This window comes from Benincasa hispida, chromosome 12 (assembly GCF_009727055.1).
Source record: "Benincasa hispida cultivar B227 chromosome 12, ASM972705v1, whole genome shotgun sequence".
In the NCBI taxonomy this organism is placed as follows: domain Eukaryota; kingdom Viridiplantae; phylum Streptophyta; class Magnoliopsida; order Cucurbitales; family Cucurbitaceae; genus Benincasa; species Benincasa hispida.
In genome coordinates, this window is record NC_052360.1 from 5869831 (window position 1) to 5889354 (window position 19524).

At 29.2% G+C, this 19524-nt stretch overlaps 1 protein-coding gene across 1 annotated transcript; it reads right to left on the minus strand.

Moving 5' to 3' along the window:
- Positions 1 to 7970: 7970 nt before the first annotated feature.
- On the minus strand, positions 7971 to 9181 carry LOC120092444 (ethylene-responsive transcription factor ERF027-like). Its single transcript, XM_039050532.1, has one exon. It carries the CDS (start codon positions 9126 to 9128, stop codon positions 8388 to 8390), a length of 741 nt encoding a protein of 246 aa, XP_038906460.1. The 5' UTR covers positions 9129 to 9181; the 3' UTR covers positions 7971 to 8387.
- Between the last annotated feature and the right edge of the window lie 10343 nt (positions 9182 to 19524).

Sequence of the window (19524 nt, forward strand, 5' to 3'; positions counted from 1 at the left end):
TCACTTCAGATAATGATGTTGTTCCAATTGGTCGAGATTCATAGTTGTTCATCAATAACTCGTTATTTTGTTCGATCAAGAGAAGTTATGAAATTAGTTCATAATACTGCTTAAAACATTTCTTTCAATATTGCTACTGCAGGAGTATATATGAAATGTAGAAAAATGTCTTCTCTAACATATTAATTCAAAATTTTGGAGCCTCAAGTGCATCCATTTTTTATGAGCTTTAGGAAGAAAAATTATTTTCTGATGATTACATTTTTATGGCATCCTGGTATATTTTGGCATTAAGCACTAATGACAAATAATTATTACCATTAATATCAAATGCTACAAATTATAATCTTTTAATATTTTCATAGTAACACTATTACAGAATATTATATTTATATTAGAAATTCAATATATAATATGTAAAATAACATTTAATTTATGAATTACAACGAAGAGAGAAAAATCGACATACCTTTAGGACCTACCTTTAGTGAGGAAAACGATAGGAGCATGTGTCGATTATGTGTTGCAAATTTGAGGAGCATAACGGGGACACACATACCATTAAAATATAATAATAATCTATAATAAAATAATATATATAATAATAAAATAAATAAAAAAATATAAAATATGAGAATTTCTCAATATTCTCCACTTAGGAGGTGGATTACATTGACACTAATAATGTGTAATGTGGAGATATATGGACAACACTTTGAAAAATGAGGGTATGATATATGATCAATGAATACTAAACATGAGCATCTAATAGACATTTATTGTCATAATATTTATAATAGTTTTAATGACGTTTTCTCAAATTTTATTAATTTCATATTGTACAAATTTTTTTAGTTTTTTAAAGTAAAAAAGAACATTAACAAAATTTATAACAATAACTTATTAAAGAGTCAGAATTGCTAACACTTCTAAGATTTTAAAATTATAATACTCATCTAAATTTAAGGTCCAATTCAATAAGAGTTTAGATTTAAGAACGAAAATTGATTTCTTATACGAAGGGATTGGATTTTTTTATAATTAACTTATTGGTGCAGAAATAGATGTGATTTTAAAAATCGACATGTCGGTTCGTTTGTCGTCCAACGTTAATGGGAAAGAAAAAAAAAAAAGAAAAAAGATTTCTATAGATACAAACCCATATAATTAAAGAGAGAGAGAAAAAAAAATAAAATAAAAGGGTCAAAGATTTGGGGTGAAAAAAAAAATAAATAAAAGGGTCAAAGATTTGGGGTGAAAGAGAAAAAAAAGGCATTTGAATGTGAGTGGTGAGCACATTTTGAGCCTACAAATATATGGAAAAAAAAAGATTTTGTCTCCTTAATTAAAAGACTTGAAAACTACTTTGCCAAATATTTGAGGCTTTTTTAATGTGATTAAAATAGATTTTGTTAGGTTAAACTTGCTCACAAATATATATATTTAATTCAATAATATAGATGATGGAGAAATTTAAAATTCTAGCTTTCTTATCTAAACTCGAGGGTATATATTTTATGCAAGTTGAGCACTATGATCTCATGTTGGTTATATATATTATTTTTAATTACTTAAAATAAATTTAGTATTCGGTTTTACACTTTTAATTGTTTCAAAAGTGATTTTCAAGGTAAACAAAAGAAACTTTAACGGTTTCAAAGTTAGATACTCCAAAACTTGCCATATTCCATTTCAATGTTAATTTATTTTGCTTTAAGTAGAGGTAGGCAATTTGAGTTGGAGTATGGAATTTAGTACTCCCAAGTAGAAAGGTTTACTAATTTCCTTGTGGGTGAGTTTTCAAGTCATTAAAGAGATAATAAATTGAAACAAATTTGGATGAAATTTTACCTAATCATTGTCCTAATTAATTCATACTCTTATGAATATATATATATATATATGTGGCTAACAAGAGTATAACTCAACTAATTCATACTATCGATCTCTAGGTATGAAATTCGATTCCTCCTCTTCACACTTTAATTAGAATATCTTTACAATATATATATATATATGTGTGTTTAAATGCTATTTTATAGTTTAGTTGATTTTAGGATTTATACTTTCACTATTTTGTTGGCTATTGAATTTTGATACTTAGCTAATGTTTATTCTAGTCTAGCTAAAGGTTTAAAAAGTGTATTATTTTTATTTTTATTTTTATTTTAATTGGGAGATGGTTATTGAGATAAATGTATATGCATGGTAATTTATTTTATTTTATTTTATTTGTCTTTCATGAAATAAAGGATGGAATAAGACTGAACACTAATTTGAATTTTTTTAATTTTTTTTTCTTGAAATATAGCTAAGAATTCAAATTTATTTTAGGAGCTGTTTGGGGACCTAACATGAGATGGTATATCCCCACATCCTATATCATCTCAGTGTTTAGAGGCCCATTATCCTATCTTATCGATTTTAATTGTTTATGGACCAATTTCTGGAACATGTTTCATATCTCACCGTCATTTTTCTTCCGTGTATTGTATATCGTATATCATTTCAGTACTTGAACATACTCGATCAGAACTCCCCAGAATTCGGAACTCTCCAGACATCATAACTTTCCACATTCTATATCATCTCAACCAGTGAAACAAACATATAATAGAAGTTTTACTCATGTTATTTAAAAACATATAACAAATTATTGAAGCCCTTCACTAATTATTTGATTATTATTTTTTTTAAATTTATGTTGATGTTTTTCCAATTTTCCAATTATGTTTTGTCATAAAAGAAAATCTTTGAATGAATTTCAACTGAAACATGGTTTGGTTTTAATCGATAGAGTGGACAATAAAATCTTGAAATTATGGGTGGAGGTTGGAAGGGCTTAATTTTTTAAATAAAAAATAAAAAAACCATTTGGTAATACAATTTGATTTTTGAAAATATGTTTGTTTTCTTGGAACTTCTTTACTATATGATGTTGGACTCAACATGTGAATTATCAACACATTTCTAATGACAAAAATAAGTTCTCAAATTTATTTTAGTGGTAAAAAACTCGGCTTGATTTTTTAAACACTCTTAAAAAGTAGATAACAAATTGAAGAAATCAAATGATAAAAATAGTGTTTATAAGCTTTATTTTTCAAAAACAAAAAACAGAAAACCAAGGCTCTTTTTGGTAACTATTTTGTTTTGATTTTTGGTTTTTGAAAATTAAGTCTATTTTTTCTTCATTTCTTAAAATGCTATGCATCTTTCTTAAGTACAATAGTTGAACTCTTAACTAAATACCAAAAACAATTTTTTTAGTTTTCAAAATTTAACTTGATTTTTTTAAACCATCGATAAAAGTTAGATAATAAAGAAAGAAATTTGGAGGTGAAAGTATGTCTATAGACTTAATTTTCAAAAAAAAAAAAAAAAAAAATTACCAAACGAGGTCCAAATGATTATCAAATAAAGGGCAAAATGATATAAATGAAACTTTAAGGCTCCGTAACCATTTTTTTTTATTTTTTTATTTTTAAAGTTAAGCCTTTTCTTCTTTATGTCTTAAAATAATTTCATCCTTATTAAGTACCATAGTTGAATTCTTAACCAAACTCAAAAGACAAAAACAATTTTTTAAAAGCTATTTTTTTATACCCTATTTAGTAACCATTTTGTTTGTTTTTGTTATTGAAAATTAGGCCTATGGACACTACTTCCACTTCCAAATTTCTTCTTTTATTATTTTCTCTTTACTAATGGTTTAAAAAATCAAACCAATTTTTGAGAACTAAAAAAATAGCTTTCAAAAAGTTGTTTTTGTTTTTAGAATTTGGCTCAAAATTCAGCCATTTACTTAAAAAAGATGCAAATCATTGTAATGAATGTGGATGAAATAGGCTTAATTTGCAAAAATAAAAACAAAAAACCAAATGGTTACCAAATGATGCCTTAGTTTTCAAATTTTGGCTAGATTTTTTAAACTATTATTAAAAAGTATATAACAAAGGAAGAAATTTCGAGGTAAAAATATTGTTATAGACTTAATTTTCAAAAGCAAAAATAAAAAACAAAATGATTATCAGACTGGACCTATTTTTTTTTAGGGGACTCATGGCCTCGGTATACATCCTTTATATATATATATATTAAATTTTACAATCTTTTCTGCCTAAAATTTAATTTTTTTACTTTGACTTGTGTTTTCTTTTTCTTTTCTTTTTTCTTTAAAAAAATGTAAGGTGATTTTAATTTAAATATGGTAATTAAAATGCTATAACATGTTTCTATACATATACATGTAGATTGCATTATTAGTTCAAATAACTATAACCTAACAAAAATACAAAGGACTCTTAATTTGATTACAATAATTAATTTATATGGAAGTGGTTTTCAACCCCCAACTCTTGACTCATTTGAAAAATCTGTTAGGTCTCCTTCTAGGCATCAGAAAGTCTTTGAGGATATCCAATAAAAGGTTGAAACATGTGATGCCCAATTAAATTCTAATTAATAACAAGTATAGATATTTATTGTAGAAAAAATAATTAATTGCATCGGAAAGATTATGTATGAAAGGTCTATAAAATACCACGAGTTTAAGTTTATCACAAGTCTAATAACTAACTTAACTACTTTACCTAATTAATATATTTAATGTTAAAACATTATATATTTTGCTCATTTTTTTTGTTTTTTTAAATTGGCTAAAAAATAATTTATAAATATTTTATCAAAATTTATAGTGAGAAGTTAATATATTACAAAATGTTATAATTTTATTATTTTGTGTAAATAGTTTCTTTTATTTTTTTTATTTTTAAAAATCTTCCTATATTTTTTTAGTAAAGTATTGCTAAATTTATTTATTTATTTTTTATCTTGAAAGAAGGAATATATGTCAATTATTATTAAATTAGGTTCACATTCATGGATAAATGGATTGATAATTAACAATAAGTTTGAATCCCATTAATTGAATTTGTTTGAAAATTGTTTTTTTTTTTTTTAAGAAAATGAAGAATATGATATATGTAAGGCGAGGTAGGGGCGATGTCTTTTTGTTGTCGGATGTTAGTTAAATAGTGAAACGGTTAGAATAAAGTCCAAAGAATGGGAACAAGAAATAAAGTTTTACAATAATGTTTCTGTGACAAATAATTCTTGTTTAGTACAAGAATCTTTTATGAATCAAATAATTTGACTTTTTGTATGTAACAATGGGACCCCATCAAGTTTTTGACTCATTATCTTGACTTTCCACATCTTTCTACCAAAAATTATCATTAATCAAACTTTTTTTTTTTTTTTTTTTTTAAATGAAACCCCTTGTACGTAATTAGTGGGAATGGAGGTTGAATACTTCGTACCCAAATGTAGGTGGAGATTTAAATACCGTCTTAATTATTTTTTTAAATTTAATAATAGGTAGAGATTCAAATTTTTAACCATCTAAATATAGATACAATGTTTCAACTATGACGGAATTACCATAAAAAGAGCTTAACTCAATTGATACCAATACGTATTGTGGATAAAAAAATCTGAACCTAATTCAATTGATATAAAATTTGTATTATTGACCTCAATGTTAGAGTCCAAATTCTCCCAATCTATAAATTGTCAAAAATAAAAATAAAAAGTTCTCACATTTCCATTTGTTTTATTGGAACTTTCAAATATTTTACTTTACTATTTGAAGTTAAAAAAGTTATGTTTTAGTAAAACCAAGAATATCTTAGTTGACAACTAAGTGAATTAGTAATCACAGAGTTTTATGTTTGGAATATCCTATCTCTATTGTACTCAGAAAAATAAATAATTTTATTTAATTAATTAATTTATTTATTTTAAGTTTCTTCTTTTTTCTCCCTCCTCTTTTTACAAGTTATTTAATAAAAACTCTAGAGATAGTTAGATAGACGTTTTGTGCGTTGCATGTCACACATGAACAAAATCATATAAAATTAATGACAATGTTAATAAAGTTGAAGTATTTTTTTCTTGAAGTTAATATAAAAAAAATAAGTATCAGAGTTTAGAGATTATAAGAATAATAAAGTCTACAATCTTTTTGTTCTTTTTTTTATCATATAGTTATCAACATGGTCATGATTCACTAAGATTCTAAATATGATTTACCATGTACTAAAAAAAAAAAAAAAAAAGAAAATTTGAATCACTGCTGCTTGTGTATTTGAATTTCCATCAAAGATTTATTTTTTTTATTTTTAGTTTCACACCATGTAAGATAGAGAAATTTCGAACCCCAAAAACTTTATATTAAAACATATATATCTTAACTAATGTACTAAATTGGACTTAATTTTGCCCTTGTAGACAAACATTTTCCTCTCACTAATTTTTTTTTTACAAAAATGGAAGTTAAAATAACCAAATTTTGGAGGATTAAAATAGAATTTAGTTAGATGAATGCAACAACTCTTTCTAGTTTCAGTTGACTTTCTTCTACTTTAAAAATACTTATAAAATGTTTGACAAATTTTAGAAATAATTTGGCTTTAATTTTTTTTTAGGGTAATTACAATCGATAGTATTTTTAGGGATAATAACCAAATATATAACATCATTAAAAAAAAAATTACAAATATAGTAAAGTCTATACTTCTATCGTTGACATGATATGATCTGTCACGGATAGACTTCTAAACAATATGATCTATCATTAATAGACTATCTAAATTATGTCATATTTGTAATTTTTTTTTACATTATATTATATTTGCTAATACTTTGGGTCTGATTGCTATATTTATAATTGTCTATTTTTTTTTTTCAATACTTAACAATCATCAAAAACTTTAAAATATTTATTTAAAAAAGTAGTTTGTAAAAGACATTGTACAAGCCCTTAATTATTATATTTTATTTGAAATAAGTGATTGAGACATTTATATGCTACCTTCAAATATAGAAATAAATCTTGACTAATTTAAAAATATGTTTCCCTTTATATAATTATCCCAACATAAAATAAAATAAAAAGAAATTAACCCTATTATAATAATGATAACTAATTCAATAATATTTCATCTTTTTTGCTAAAGTTGTGTGAGGGTATGATGATTGATTGGAATGAAAATGGCCATGGAGTAGTAATTCTCTCGAGCATTATTTTTGTGGGTGGGGGTCCAAGAAGCATCTCAAAAAGTTCTTAACACAAACTCACATATAAGCAATGACATTTGATCCAAATATTGCTTTTTCCATTGAAAACACACAGTTTATAATCATCCCCTCAAAACCACCAACTCAAAACCACTTTTTACTCATCAAACAATGCCTAAAAACTAGTGGATCTTTCTTCTCAAACATTCCTTTTTATAAAATTTAGATATTAAAAACAACCTTAAACAAATTTAACTCAACCTCTTAACTTGTTTTTTTTATGGTTATCCAAACCTAACTATAATGTAAACATGTATATCTATAACTTCAAAATTTCACTTCCATATTTGTAATGTAATATTATTACAAAGAAAATAAAAGCTTTTCTTTCATATAATTGTTTACTTTAGTATTAAAATTACCTTGAATTCTACTTTTAAGACACAATCATTAAATAAAAACTTCAAATGAACCGAGTCGTATCGAATAAAAAGATAGTATGATAGTATTACTTAATTCAGTAGAACTCAACTACTTTAAAAAAAAAAAAAAACATTTTAACAATTGAACTATGTTGGATTCATGATGTTTTTTTAATAAACAATTTAGAGATGAGAGATTCAAACCCTTAATCTCATGATCAAGATTCAAAAGTACATGTCATATGCCAAGTTAAGCTATACTTATATTGGTTGTTATACAATAATATGTTTTTGAAAGATAGTTTTATTTCTCCAAAGCAAACTTCAATAAATGAGAGAGTACATCGAAAAGACAATACATTAATGATTGAACAGTTGTACCAACTAAAGATATCAATACAAATATCACCGATGTCTAAACAACTATGTCGTCGGCTTCTCCTGCCACCCCATCTCTGTTGCCTCCCATTATATCAAAATTTTCAACCATTACTCTGTCATAGTCGCCATTGCAACCCTTGCATCCTTTGAACCCGTTGAATTAATTAAAATTGATTATGTGTAAATTAAAATGGGTCAAAATTGAATTATATTGGCTGTTATACAACACTATTGAATTAATCAAAATTGATTATGTTTAAATATTTGACTTAATGCTATCTTTCACCCTTTCTTAAGTTACATTTATAAAAGAAATAGAGGGTAAAATCAATCAAATGGACCAAAAAAAGGTATACCATGAACTAATTTTTCATCAAGCCTAAGCTATGGCGGCCGGCCAAGAACTCGCCTTTTTGAAGCTACCCCTTTTCCTTTTTTCTTTTTTTCACCTAACTCGCATCTTCTTAATCACAACTTGTAGTTAATCTTAATTCATTAATACTATCAAAAGTAGCTCCATAAACTTTCCGTTCCATCAGAATTCTCCATCGAATCATCGGACAGCGGCGGCGAGTTCATTCTGGGTGGCGACACCATCATCCCCTCCGCCATATCTGCCAGTAAACCCGGCATCCCAAAAATCTCTTCTTCATCCACAAACTCCTCCGCCCCCATCATCGTATTGCCACTATCTTTCATAGCGCTGATGTCGACTGTCAAAGTCGACGATGCAGCTTTCTTCACCGCATTAGCAGCAGCAGCGGAGGCAGCAGTGCGAATGTCAACCGGAGAAGTCGACGCAGGAACGGGGTAGGTGGGAATGGAGGCAGGGAAGTTAAGGACCGCATCCCCGCCTCGTAGGGCAAGGGCAGCAACATCGTAGGCGGCAGCAGCCATCTCGGCAGTTGGAAATGTGCCGAGCCATATGCGTGTCGTCTTACGTGGCTCGCGAATCTCCGACACCCATTTCCCGCTCCGGCACCGGATTCCTCGATACGAAGAATGCTTCTTAGTTGAAGAAGAAGAAGTTAAAGAAGAAGCCATGGAAGATGGAGGAGGTGGTGGAAGTTTCTGAAGCAAAGATGGTTGTTTTGCTTCACCTTCACCCTCTTGTGACTTAGGATTTGGAATTTGGGATGTGGGGACAAAAGGGTCAATATTGGGAATTGGTTTAGATATTGGAAGAGGGTTTTGAAGAGATTGGTCTATTTGGCTCTCATTAACTGGAAGCTTTTGGTCAGCCATATATACTACTAATACTCAAAAGAATTAAGAATTAGAGTGAAAGAAAGAGAGAGAGTTTTGGTTGGTAGAGATATTAAGAGAAAGAGATTTAGATATCAAATATTTAACACCAAATCTTTGCGTGTACAAGAAAAAGAAAAACAAAGCGTGGGGAATTCGTGGGGAATTTCTTGAAAAGAAATAATATGATCAAGTTGTTGGCTAGAGATTTTAGGGTTTAAGTTGAAGGGGTTTTGAATTTTGGTTTGCTTTTCTGGCAAAATGTTTTTGTATTGAGAAGAATCAACAAATTACACACACACACACGCTTTAGAGATATTATTGTAAAGCTTTTTATATATATATATAGCTTGCAATTAGCTGTGTTTTTATATATATGGTTGCCTTTTGCATATGTAGTCAATATATAAGGTCCACATGCATTATCTATCTCAAGAATAAGATTTCTTATTTCACATTAAGGTTTTGTGTAGGTGTACTAACTGGGGTCAATCAAAGTTCACTGTCAAGTGTACTAAAATTTCCAAAAGGTTGGATTTTTAGACTAGGGTTTCACTTTGTTCGCCTTCTTTTTTCCTCTTTACCATAGTTTGATTGGTATATGTTTCAATTGAATTGTTGTATTTCAGTTCATTTGAATCTGTAATTCTAGAATTTTATTCACTTTTGTCTTTTTTTTCTTTTTTAATATAATAGTGGAAATGTGAATAACTATTTACCGTTGGATGTATGAGAGAGAATTACTTTAAAATTTATATCTAGTGTTAAGAATATGTAACCATGACCAACTCGTTGTTTATTCATGTTTGGTTTTTAAGCCTTCCTCATATTGTTTAGAAAGTTTTATTTTTATTATTAAAAAAATAGAATGATATAAATAAATCACAATAAACCTTTGATATTTCTTCCTTAAATAAGATAAGCTTACCAAGAAGGAAAAATGATTTGACCTATGATAATTATACCCAAGAGCATAGCCACATTAAATTCAAAGATACTTCATTACGAATGTGAGAGACACACAATAAAAAATGTTTTTATGTATTATGAGTTAATCGGCTAAATATTTTTTGTCATCTTCATCATTATCCAAATAACAAAAGCAAGCACCACAAACACCTTTACACAATATTCCAAATAAAAAAAAATTGGTCAATTTCATTCCAAAACATGACCAATTTTAATTTCATTCAAAAATAAAAAAAATAAGAAAAAATATTTATAGAATATAACAAAATTTTAATTTTCTTTGATATAGACTGATAGAAGTCTATCAGTATTTATCAATAATAGAAATTGATAGAAGTTTATCAATATTTTTTTTGCTATTTTTATAAATAGTTTGACATTTTTTTCAACATGTAAAAATTTTTCAACTACTATTAATAATAATACATTTATTAATAGAAAGACCAATACTTTTGGATTAGTTCAAATGAGTTAGAAATCGTAGTATTAATTAAATTTATGACCTATGTTAACATTACCATCAATAATCCACATTTCTATATATTAAGTAGTGAATCAATATTTCCGCCATTAAATAATAAAAAAATTTATAAAACATAACAAATAAATAATAACATATTACTAAGTTTCTTTAAATTTATTTTAATTTCAAAAAAATGACAAAATAAAAGAGAGATGGTTTTTTATTTTTTTTTTCCACCCAAAAAAATTGAAAGGAAATAACGTGTTTAAAATTTTCCAACTCAATTGAAAAATTAAAAAAAAAACTTCCGTATGGTGCTTCTCGAACCTACAGAATTCAAAATAAATTAAAGAAGAAAAACATTCAAAACTTCTAAATTAAAAATAAAAAAACAATAATAACTAATAGTAATAAAATATTTTGGTGAGATAAAAATAAGGAATTATGGTAAAAATTCATAAATAAAAAATAAAGTTATTTGAGACATTTTGAGAATATATACTAAAATTAAGTCCATTTGACATAATTTCCATTTTCTATTTATTTGTTTCAGTGAACATAAATATATATTTTCTCTCTTAACATTGAAAAGTGATTTTTTTTAAAAAAAAATAATAATGTATTTTTGAATCTTGAGGAGTGTCTAACGAAAAATCATGTATATCGTATGCCAAATGATTTAAATATTTATCTATTCATCAAGTTATATTTATAAATAAGAGGGTACTGCATTGATGTTAAATATTATATCAATATCATCTATGTCTTTTATAAACATCCCCAAGACAATATATATATATATATATATATATATATATATATATATATATATATATATACTAGTTCCAGTATGAAGATATATATTAATAATATGATTTTTAATTTAGTTTGAAAGTAAAACCAACCTGATTATTAATTTCAATATATTTTTTTTTATTAATTTTTATTTTACAAAAATCATTAATATCTCTATCTATAAAACTGAAATTCCATATCAGACGACAATAATTTAATTCTTGCATGATATTCAATATTAATTTAAATATCCTTTCTACAAAAAAATGAAAGTAAGAAAGAAAAACATAATTGTATGAAACGGTTAAAAATGGGGATATTCTTGAAAGTCAAAAAAGAAAAAAAACACACATATATTATTATTTTAATTAATTTAAAATATTATAAACTTAAAACATATATATATATATATATATCAATAGACTGTTTATAGTCTATAAATATATCAATAGACATACCAACGTGTGTAGGACAAATATTTTTATTCCTTTCATTTTAATTGGCCAACAAAAGTTTAATTTACTCGTAAGCATGACTTGGAAAAAATAATAAATTTATAAGTTGAGTTTATGTGGCTGAAATTTAGCCGCAATAACCACAAGCTGTTTTATATATTTTTTTTCTTAAAAAGTTATCAAGAATATATTATGGTCAAATATTCAAAATACGTTTCTAAAAAGTTACCAACGGTTAAGTTTTTGCTTTTCATTTTCTACCTTAAAAAAATTAAGATGGTTTACTTTTATTACAACCTTTTTAATATATATGTTTTAGTAAATAGTATTTTTTTTTTTGTCAAACTGAACATAGCTCACCTGATTCAAATTTGTCCAATCTGATATGTTGTTGAGTTATAAAATATGTTTATTTTTAAAAAGTAAAAACGTCAACATTTCTATTTTTCTTACCTAACATATTTTCTTTGTTGGCAACTTGAAAGTCCCTCTTCCTTTATATATCTCAAATCAAAAAGGGAAAAAACTCAAATACAACATAACTGTAAATATTATTGTCAAAACAACTAAAGTTCAACCGACATATAAATGTGTTAGTGATAAGAAAATTTGTATTGTACCTTAAAAAAAAAATAGCAATTAATAAGATTCTATTCAACTTCATTGCCAGAATCAAATAGATAAACCTCTAAAATAATATCCAATTAGTTAAAACAAATCACTAATTATAGGGACAGAAATAATAATGTTCAACCTAATAACAACTTTGAAAGGCTTTAATTTAGCCCCACCCCACCACATTAGAGAGCTAAAAAAGTGATTAATTTTTTTTAAAAAAAATTTGAAAAAAACAACTTTTACTTGAAAGGAAAATATATTTGAAGTTGTTGGGGGTCAAGGTTTATGATTGGGGTTGGTTATGGTGGCTATCTTATCTGCCATTATTTAGCCACCAAGGTAGGTTCTCTCAAATTGCTTTCTATTTCTATGCATTGAACCCATCCTTAAACTCTCTCAAATTTGGTACCTAATTTTTTTTGTGTCAATTTTGAATTTATTAAACAATATAATGCCTTTTAGTTTAGGTACATTTGCCTTTTGTGGATTGGAGTTTGTTTTTTTTTTTTTTTTTCTTTTTTAAATTTTGTTTGAGGGTCTTTTTGGTTTTATGTAAAACATGAAAGTTTTGATTTATAGTTTGTGTCTCTTTGGTATACAACTTATAAGTAGATTACTTTTAAAGTTATGAGAAAATTGAGACCCACAAAAAGTAATAATATTAGTCACAATGAACCATACTAAATTAATTACATAAGGAAAATCAATTTGATTTACAAGTCTAAAAAGTTGGTCAAAACTTTTGGATTATAAAAAGTTGATCAAATCCCAATTCAAAATTTAATTCTACCAGCTAATTTTATTGGAGGCCCAAAATTGACTCTAATTTTAACTAGACCTAAATTGGGACTCACCAAAGAATGATAATTATAAAAGGACTGAGGATGAGCACACTTGATCATTAACAGGTTTTTTCTTTTAATAGTTTTGAATCATGCATTTAATTTATATTTTAATGAGTAGTCATTAATTTGAGGTTTTTTTTTTAAAAAAATAATTCAAAAACACGTTTTAGTAATTTTGCATAATGTTTTATATTTAATTTATAGTTTTATGAATATGTATTTACAAGGCTTACCATTCATATTTACATGTTGAGAATGGATAACAGGCCCTCAAATTAATTCAAACTGGTGAAGTTTAATTTTTTTTTTCAGGGATCCATTAGTTTTTTTTTAAAAAAATTAAATTATTTTTTAGTATAATACTACTCTTTAACCAATTAAGGTCAAAAAGAGGATTCTTTCCAAATCATATGTAGCAAATAATATGAGGGTCAACATACAGAAAATGATAATATAATAAAAATTGAGTACTGAATAAAAAAAATAAAAATAAAAGCAAATAGTTCAAATGGGTTGGGCCTACTCACACCATTAATTTTAGGTTGGGCCAAGATTTATATTAGGTTGAATTGGGCTGATCTTTTCTCAAAGGGAAATTTGCCGTGGGTGTTATTTTTAGTATAAGTAACCAATTATATAGCATTTTCTAATTAATTGCAGATTTAAAATATTTCGGAAAAATCATGTTGCCATTTTTTTATTCCTAAAATAACCTCATTTTAAATGGAAAAACACAATATCTAGCGCGATTTGGGGACAATCGTCTTCTTTAATCTCTCGCGTGATTCTCTCTTCATCACTCACGTACGTCTTCTACAATCTCCTGTCTGATTCTCTATTCTTTTCCCATACGGTTCCATGATTTTGTAAGAGGAACAAAATCGATATTTCATCATCTCGTTTTGGTCAAATCCATAAGATTTTATCGCAGTATCAAACCTAATGTTCCAAGTTCGAGACACATGTTCCAGCCTATACATGGACCAATTCAGTTTGCAAACTTTTTACTCTTGACCTTGAGTTACGAATCCCTCAGACTGCACCATATAAATGGTCTCCTTAAGATTACCATTCAGAAGGGCAGTCTTGACATCCATTTGCATATCTCATAGTCATAACATGATGCAATGGATAGGAGGATGCAGATAAACTTCAACATGGCAACAGGCGAGAAAGTCTCCTCATAGTCAACTCCCTCCACCTGGGTATAACCCTTTACCACAAGTCTAGTCTTAAAGGTTTGCACCTTCTTATCAGCACACCATTTCCTCTTGTAGATCCTTTTATAACCTATAGGTTTTACCCCATCAGGTTGATCTAGAAGATCCCATACTGAGTTGAAGTACATAGACTCCATCTCGAGATCCATGACTTGACCCATTCATCCCGGTCAACATCCTCCATTACCTTTTGATATGACAACGGATCCTCAATCTCACCATCGGCTACCATAGCTAGGATTTTATTGAAAGCCATATAGCGAACAGGTGAGTTTGCAACCCTCCCACTACGTCGAGGTTCCCTCAAATCTTAAGGTGGATTTGACCTATTAGATGAACTCATATGAACAACTCTTGTTGATGTAGTAAACTCTTCAACAACTCTTGTTGAAGTTTCAATAGTTTCTTTGGAAAGCTCTCTTAACACGATTTTATTTCTTGGACTGTGCTATCTTATATGATCCTCCTCAAACAATGTAGCGTTTGTCGATACAAACACCTTGTTTTCCTAGGATCATAAAAGTAACCCTTCGTGTCCCTTTGAGCATCCTACAAATAGGTAAAACTTTGAATATGGTTCCAGTTTCTTAGGATTAGCCTCAAGCACATGTGATGAGCAACCCCAGATGAGGAAGTGACGCAAACTAGATTTACGCCCGTTCCACAACTCGAAAGGTGTTTTAGCAACACTCTTGAAGGGAATATAGTTAAGGATGTAAGCTGCAATCTCTACTGCAAAACCCCAAAACGAGTCCGATAAGAAAGCGTAACTCATCATCGACCGAACCACCCTCTAGAAATGAAACTTGGAGATTATGATTTGGGTTGTGAAGTTGGTCCCATTGTTCTCCAGAAAAAAAAAAAAAAAAAACTCCAAAGAAAATAAATCTAATTTATTTGTTTTGGAGGCATGCTTATTAGAGAATGATCATTCTGCCTGGATAGTTGATTCAGGAGCTACTAACCACATATGTTCTTCCTATCAAGGATTTAATTCTTGGAAACAATTAGTAATTGGAGAGATGACTCTCAGAATCGGTACTGGGGAGGCAGTTTCAGCTATTGTTGTAGGCAAACTTAAGTTATTTTTAGACAAGAAATGATATATGTTATTAGATGACTTGTATATGGTTCCTCATATCAAGAGGAACTTAATTTCTGTTTCTTGTCTAATTGAACAAAAGTATTCCTTATCCTTCACTGAAAATAAAGTGTTTATTTTCAAGAATGGAATGAAATAAGTTTTTGGTTCAATGGAAAATAACTTATATGTACTAAGGCAGTTAGTTACAAAAACCGTGCTAAATACTGAAATGTTCAAAACGACAACAACTATAAAAAGACCAAAGGTTTCTTCTAAAGAAAATTTTCATCTTTGGTGTCTAAGGTTAGGTCACATTAATCTCAATAGGATTGAGAAATTGGTAAAAAATGGACTTCTAAATGATTTAGAAGAAAACTCTTTACTTGTATGTGAGTCATGGCTTGAAGGCAAAATGACAAAACGACCTTTTACTGGAAAAGGTTATAAAGTCAAAGAAACCTTGAAGCTTATATATTCAGACCTTTGTGATCCGATGAATGTAAGAGTACGAAAAGGGTATGAATATTTCATCTTCTTCATAGATGATTATTCTAGATTTCGGTATCTATACCTAATGAACATAAGTCTAAGCTCTTGAAAAGTTCAAGGAGTACAAGATTGAAGTTGAAAACTTGTTAGGTAAAAAGATAAAAACACTGCGATCTGATCGTGGTGGAGAGTATATGGACTTAAGATTCCAAAACTATATGATAGAACATGGAATCATGTTCCAACTCACAGCTCCAGGTACACCTCAACAACATGGTATATTAGAAAGGTGAAACAGAACCTTGTTGGACATGGTTCGGTCTATGATGAGTTATGCTTATTTTCTTGACTTGTTTTGGGGATATGCAGTAGAGACTGCAGTTTATATTTTAAACAACATTCCCTCAAATTGTGTTTCTAAAACACCTTTTGAGTTATGGAGAGGTTGTGAAGATAGTTTACCCCATTTCAGAATTTGAGAATGTCCAACCCATGTAAACCCCAAAAAGTTGGATCCTCATTCAAAAATGTGCCTATTTGTTGGCTACCTCAAGGAAATGAGAGGTGGATACTTTTATAATCCAAGTGAGAATAAATTGTTTGTATCAAAAAATGCTACCTTCTTGGAAGAAGACCACATGAGGGATCATAAGCCATGAAAAAAAATTGTTTTAAGTGAAATTTCTAATGAATCTACTGAGGCTTCAACAAGAGTTATTGAAGGGGCTGATACATCAACAAAAGTTGCTAATGTCAGTTCATCTAATTATCCATCTCAAGAGTTGAGATTAACTCGATGTAGTGGGAGGGTTATGAACCCACCTGTACATTACATGGGTTTAACAGAAGCCCAAAACATCATAACTGATGATGGAGTTGAGGATCCATTGTTTTATAAACAAGCAATGGAAAATGTTGACAAGGATGAATGGATTAAAGCCATGAATCAAGAAATGGAGTTCATGTACTTCAACTATGTTTGGGAACTTGTAGATAAACCTGATGGGGTAAAACCTATAGGTTGTAAATAGATCTACGAGAGGAAAATAGGTGTAGATGGAAAGGTATAGACCTTTAAAGTTAGACTTGTGGCAAAGGGTTATACCTAGGTTGAAGGAGTGGACTATGAAGAAACTTTCTCACCTGTTGTCATGTTAAAGTCTATCAAGATTTTCTTGTCCATTGCCACATATTATGATTATGAAATATGGAAAATAGACGTCAAAACTGCCTTTTTGAATGATAATCTTGAAGAGACCATCTACATGAATGAACAAAAAGGATTCATTGAACAAGATCAAGAGCAAAAGGTTTGCAAGCTTAATCGGTCCATTTATGGATTAAACAAGAATCTCGATTTTAGAATATAAGATTTGATGTTGCGATCAAATCTTATGGCTTTGATCATAATGTTGATGAGCCTTGTTTTTAGAAGAAAATACTCAACACCTCAGTAGATTTCCTCGTGCTGCATGAGGATGATATCGTACTCATTGGGAATGTAGGTTTTCTGGCTGATGTAAAGAAATGGCTAGCCACCCAATTCCAAATGAAAGATTTGAGAGAGGCACAATTTGTTCTAGGGATTCAAATTATTAGAGATCATAAGAACAAAATGTTGGCCTTGTCTCAAGCATCGTATATTGACAAGATTTTTGTCAGATATTCGATGTACAATTCTAAAAAGAGTTTATTACCTTTCAGGCATGGAATTGTATTATCTAAGGAACAGTGTCTTAAGACTCCTCAAGAGGTTGAGAAAATGAGACGAATTCCCTGTGCATCTACTGTTGGTAGCCTTATCTACACAATGTTATGTACTAGACCTGACATTTGCTATGCAGTAGGGATTGTCAGTCAATATCAGTCCAATCCAGGATTAAATCACTGGACGGTGGTCAAAATGATCCTCAGGTATCTTTAGGGACTGAGTGACTATATGCTTGTATATGAAGATAAGGATTTGATCGTTACAGAATACACAGACTCTGACTTTCAGACTGATCGGGATTCTCGAAAATCCACATCAGTGTCATTGTTTACTCTGAATGGAGAATCTATAGTATGGCGAAGCATCAAGCAAGGATGCATCACAGATTCCACTATGAAAGCTGGATACGTAGCTGCTTGTGAAGCTGCTAAAGAGGCTGTATGGCTTAAAAAGTTCCTTACTGATTTGGAAGTTGTTCCAAATATGTCTTTGCCCATGACACTTTATTGTGATAACAGTGGTGCTGTGGCAAATTCTAAGGAACCTAGGAGTCATAAAAAAGGCAAACACATAGAACATAAATATCATTTGATTCAGGAGATTGTGCATCGAGGTGACGTGACTGTCATGAAGATTTATTCGGAGCACAACATCGTTAATCCATTTGTGAAGGCTCTCACGACAAGTGTTCGAGGGTCATCTAGAAAGTATGAGTCTACGAGATATGGCATATTATCTTGGGCAAGTGGGAGATGTTACTGAGGTATAGTGTATACCTTAGTTTATTGTGATTTTGTACATTATTTGTATTGTACATTAGGCTCCCTAAGCTTTAGGAAAAGTGAGAGATTGTTGGGATTGGTGTCCTAAATCTCTCATAATCTCGTAGTTTGTAAACTTTGTATAAACATATTGTTGTTAATAAAATAAGTGTTATTTTATGAAAATAAGTGTTATTTTATAAACATATACTCCAATAAACTAAGATCCTAGGTTATTTTATGTAATTTAAACAAGTATGTAGAGACATACAAGTGGATCTTGTTTAAATAATTACCTAAATGATATGTAGTAGATGGATAAGATTGGGTATCTTATCCTGGTGACACTATGGATACGGTCCGCTTTGTAGGTGTTACAAGTGTTGTAAAGTGCGACAAATGATCTGATCCTGATCATTCATATGGAGACATGTGAGTGGGGGTATCATATACAAAGAGTTTGTATAAGACCGGACCACAAAAAGATTAGTCTCTTTATATAACACCGTTAATAATGGAGACTTACATTTCACTAGGATGACCATAGGTGACATGACCTGAATCTTTGGTGAGTGTTGAACTTCTACTCATGAAGGTAGTCCTTTGATTCGTATGGGTGAGAGTGGCCAAATTGCCAACTTAATAAGCCTACTGTTTTGGGAATTCGTCTAACTAAGGTGCCGGAAACACAGCTACACAAGACGAAATTCACTCCTTTCCTGATGTTGGGGTAAATAGATAAATTGCTCTCTTAAGAGCTGATTTCAGGGCGTGAACATAGTGGCCACACCCTATCCTGGCCTGATAGAGACTTGGTCATAATTGGACTATGACTTATTGTTCATTAGAGGAATGGAGTGGTACTTAAGGAGTTAGTTGTAACTACAGGGGCAAAACGGTTTTTTGACCCAACTGTACTTACGACCAATTTGTTAAGGGTCATCACACTGTTGATTGGTTATGTTCAAGAGACACAAAAATATATT

Bases quoted from the DNA above. Each gene is read 5' to 3' on its own strand.
- LOC120092444 (XM_039050532.1), bottom strand. From the start codon at position 9,128: ATGGCTGACCAAAAGCTTCCAGTTAATGAGAGCCAAATAGACCAATCT.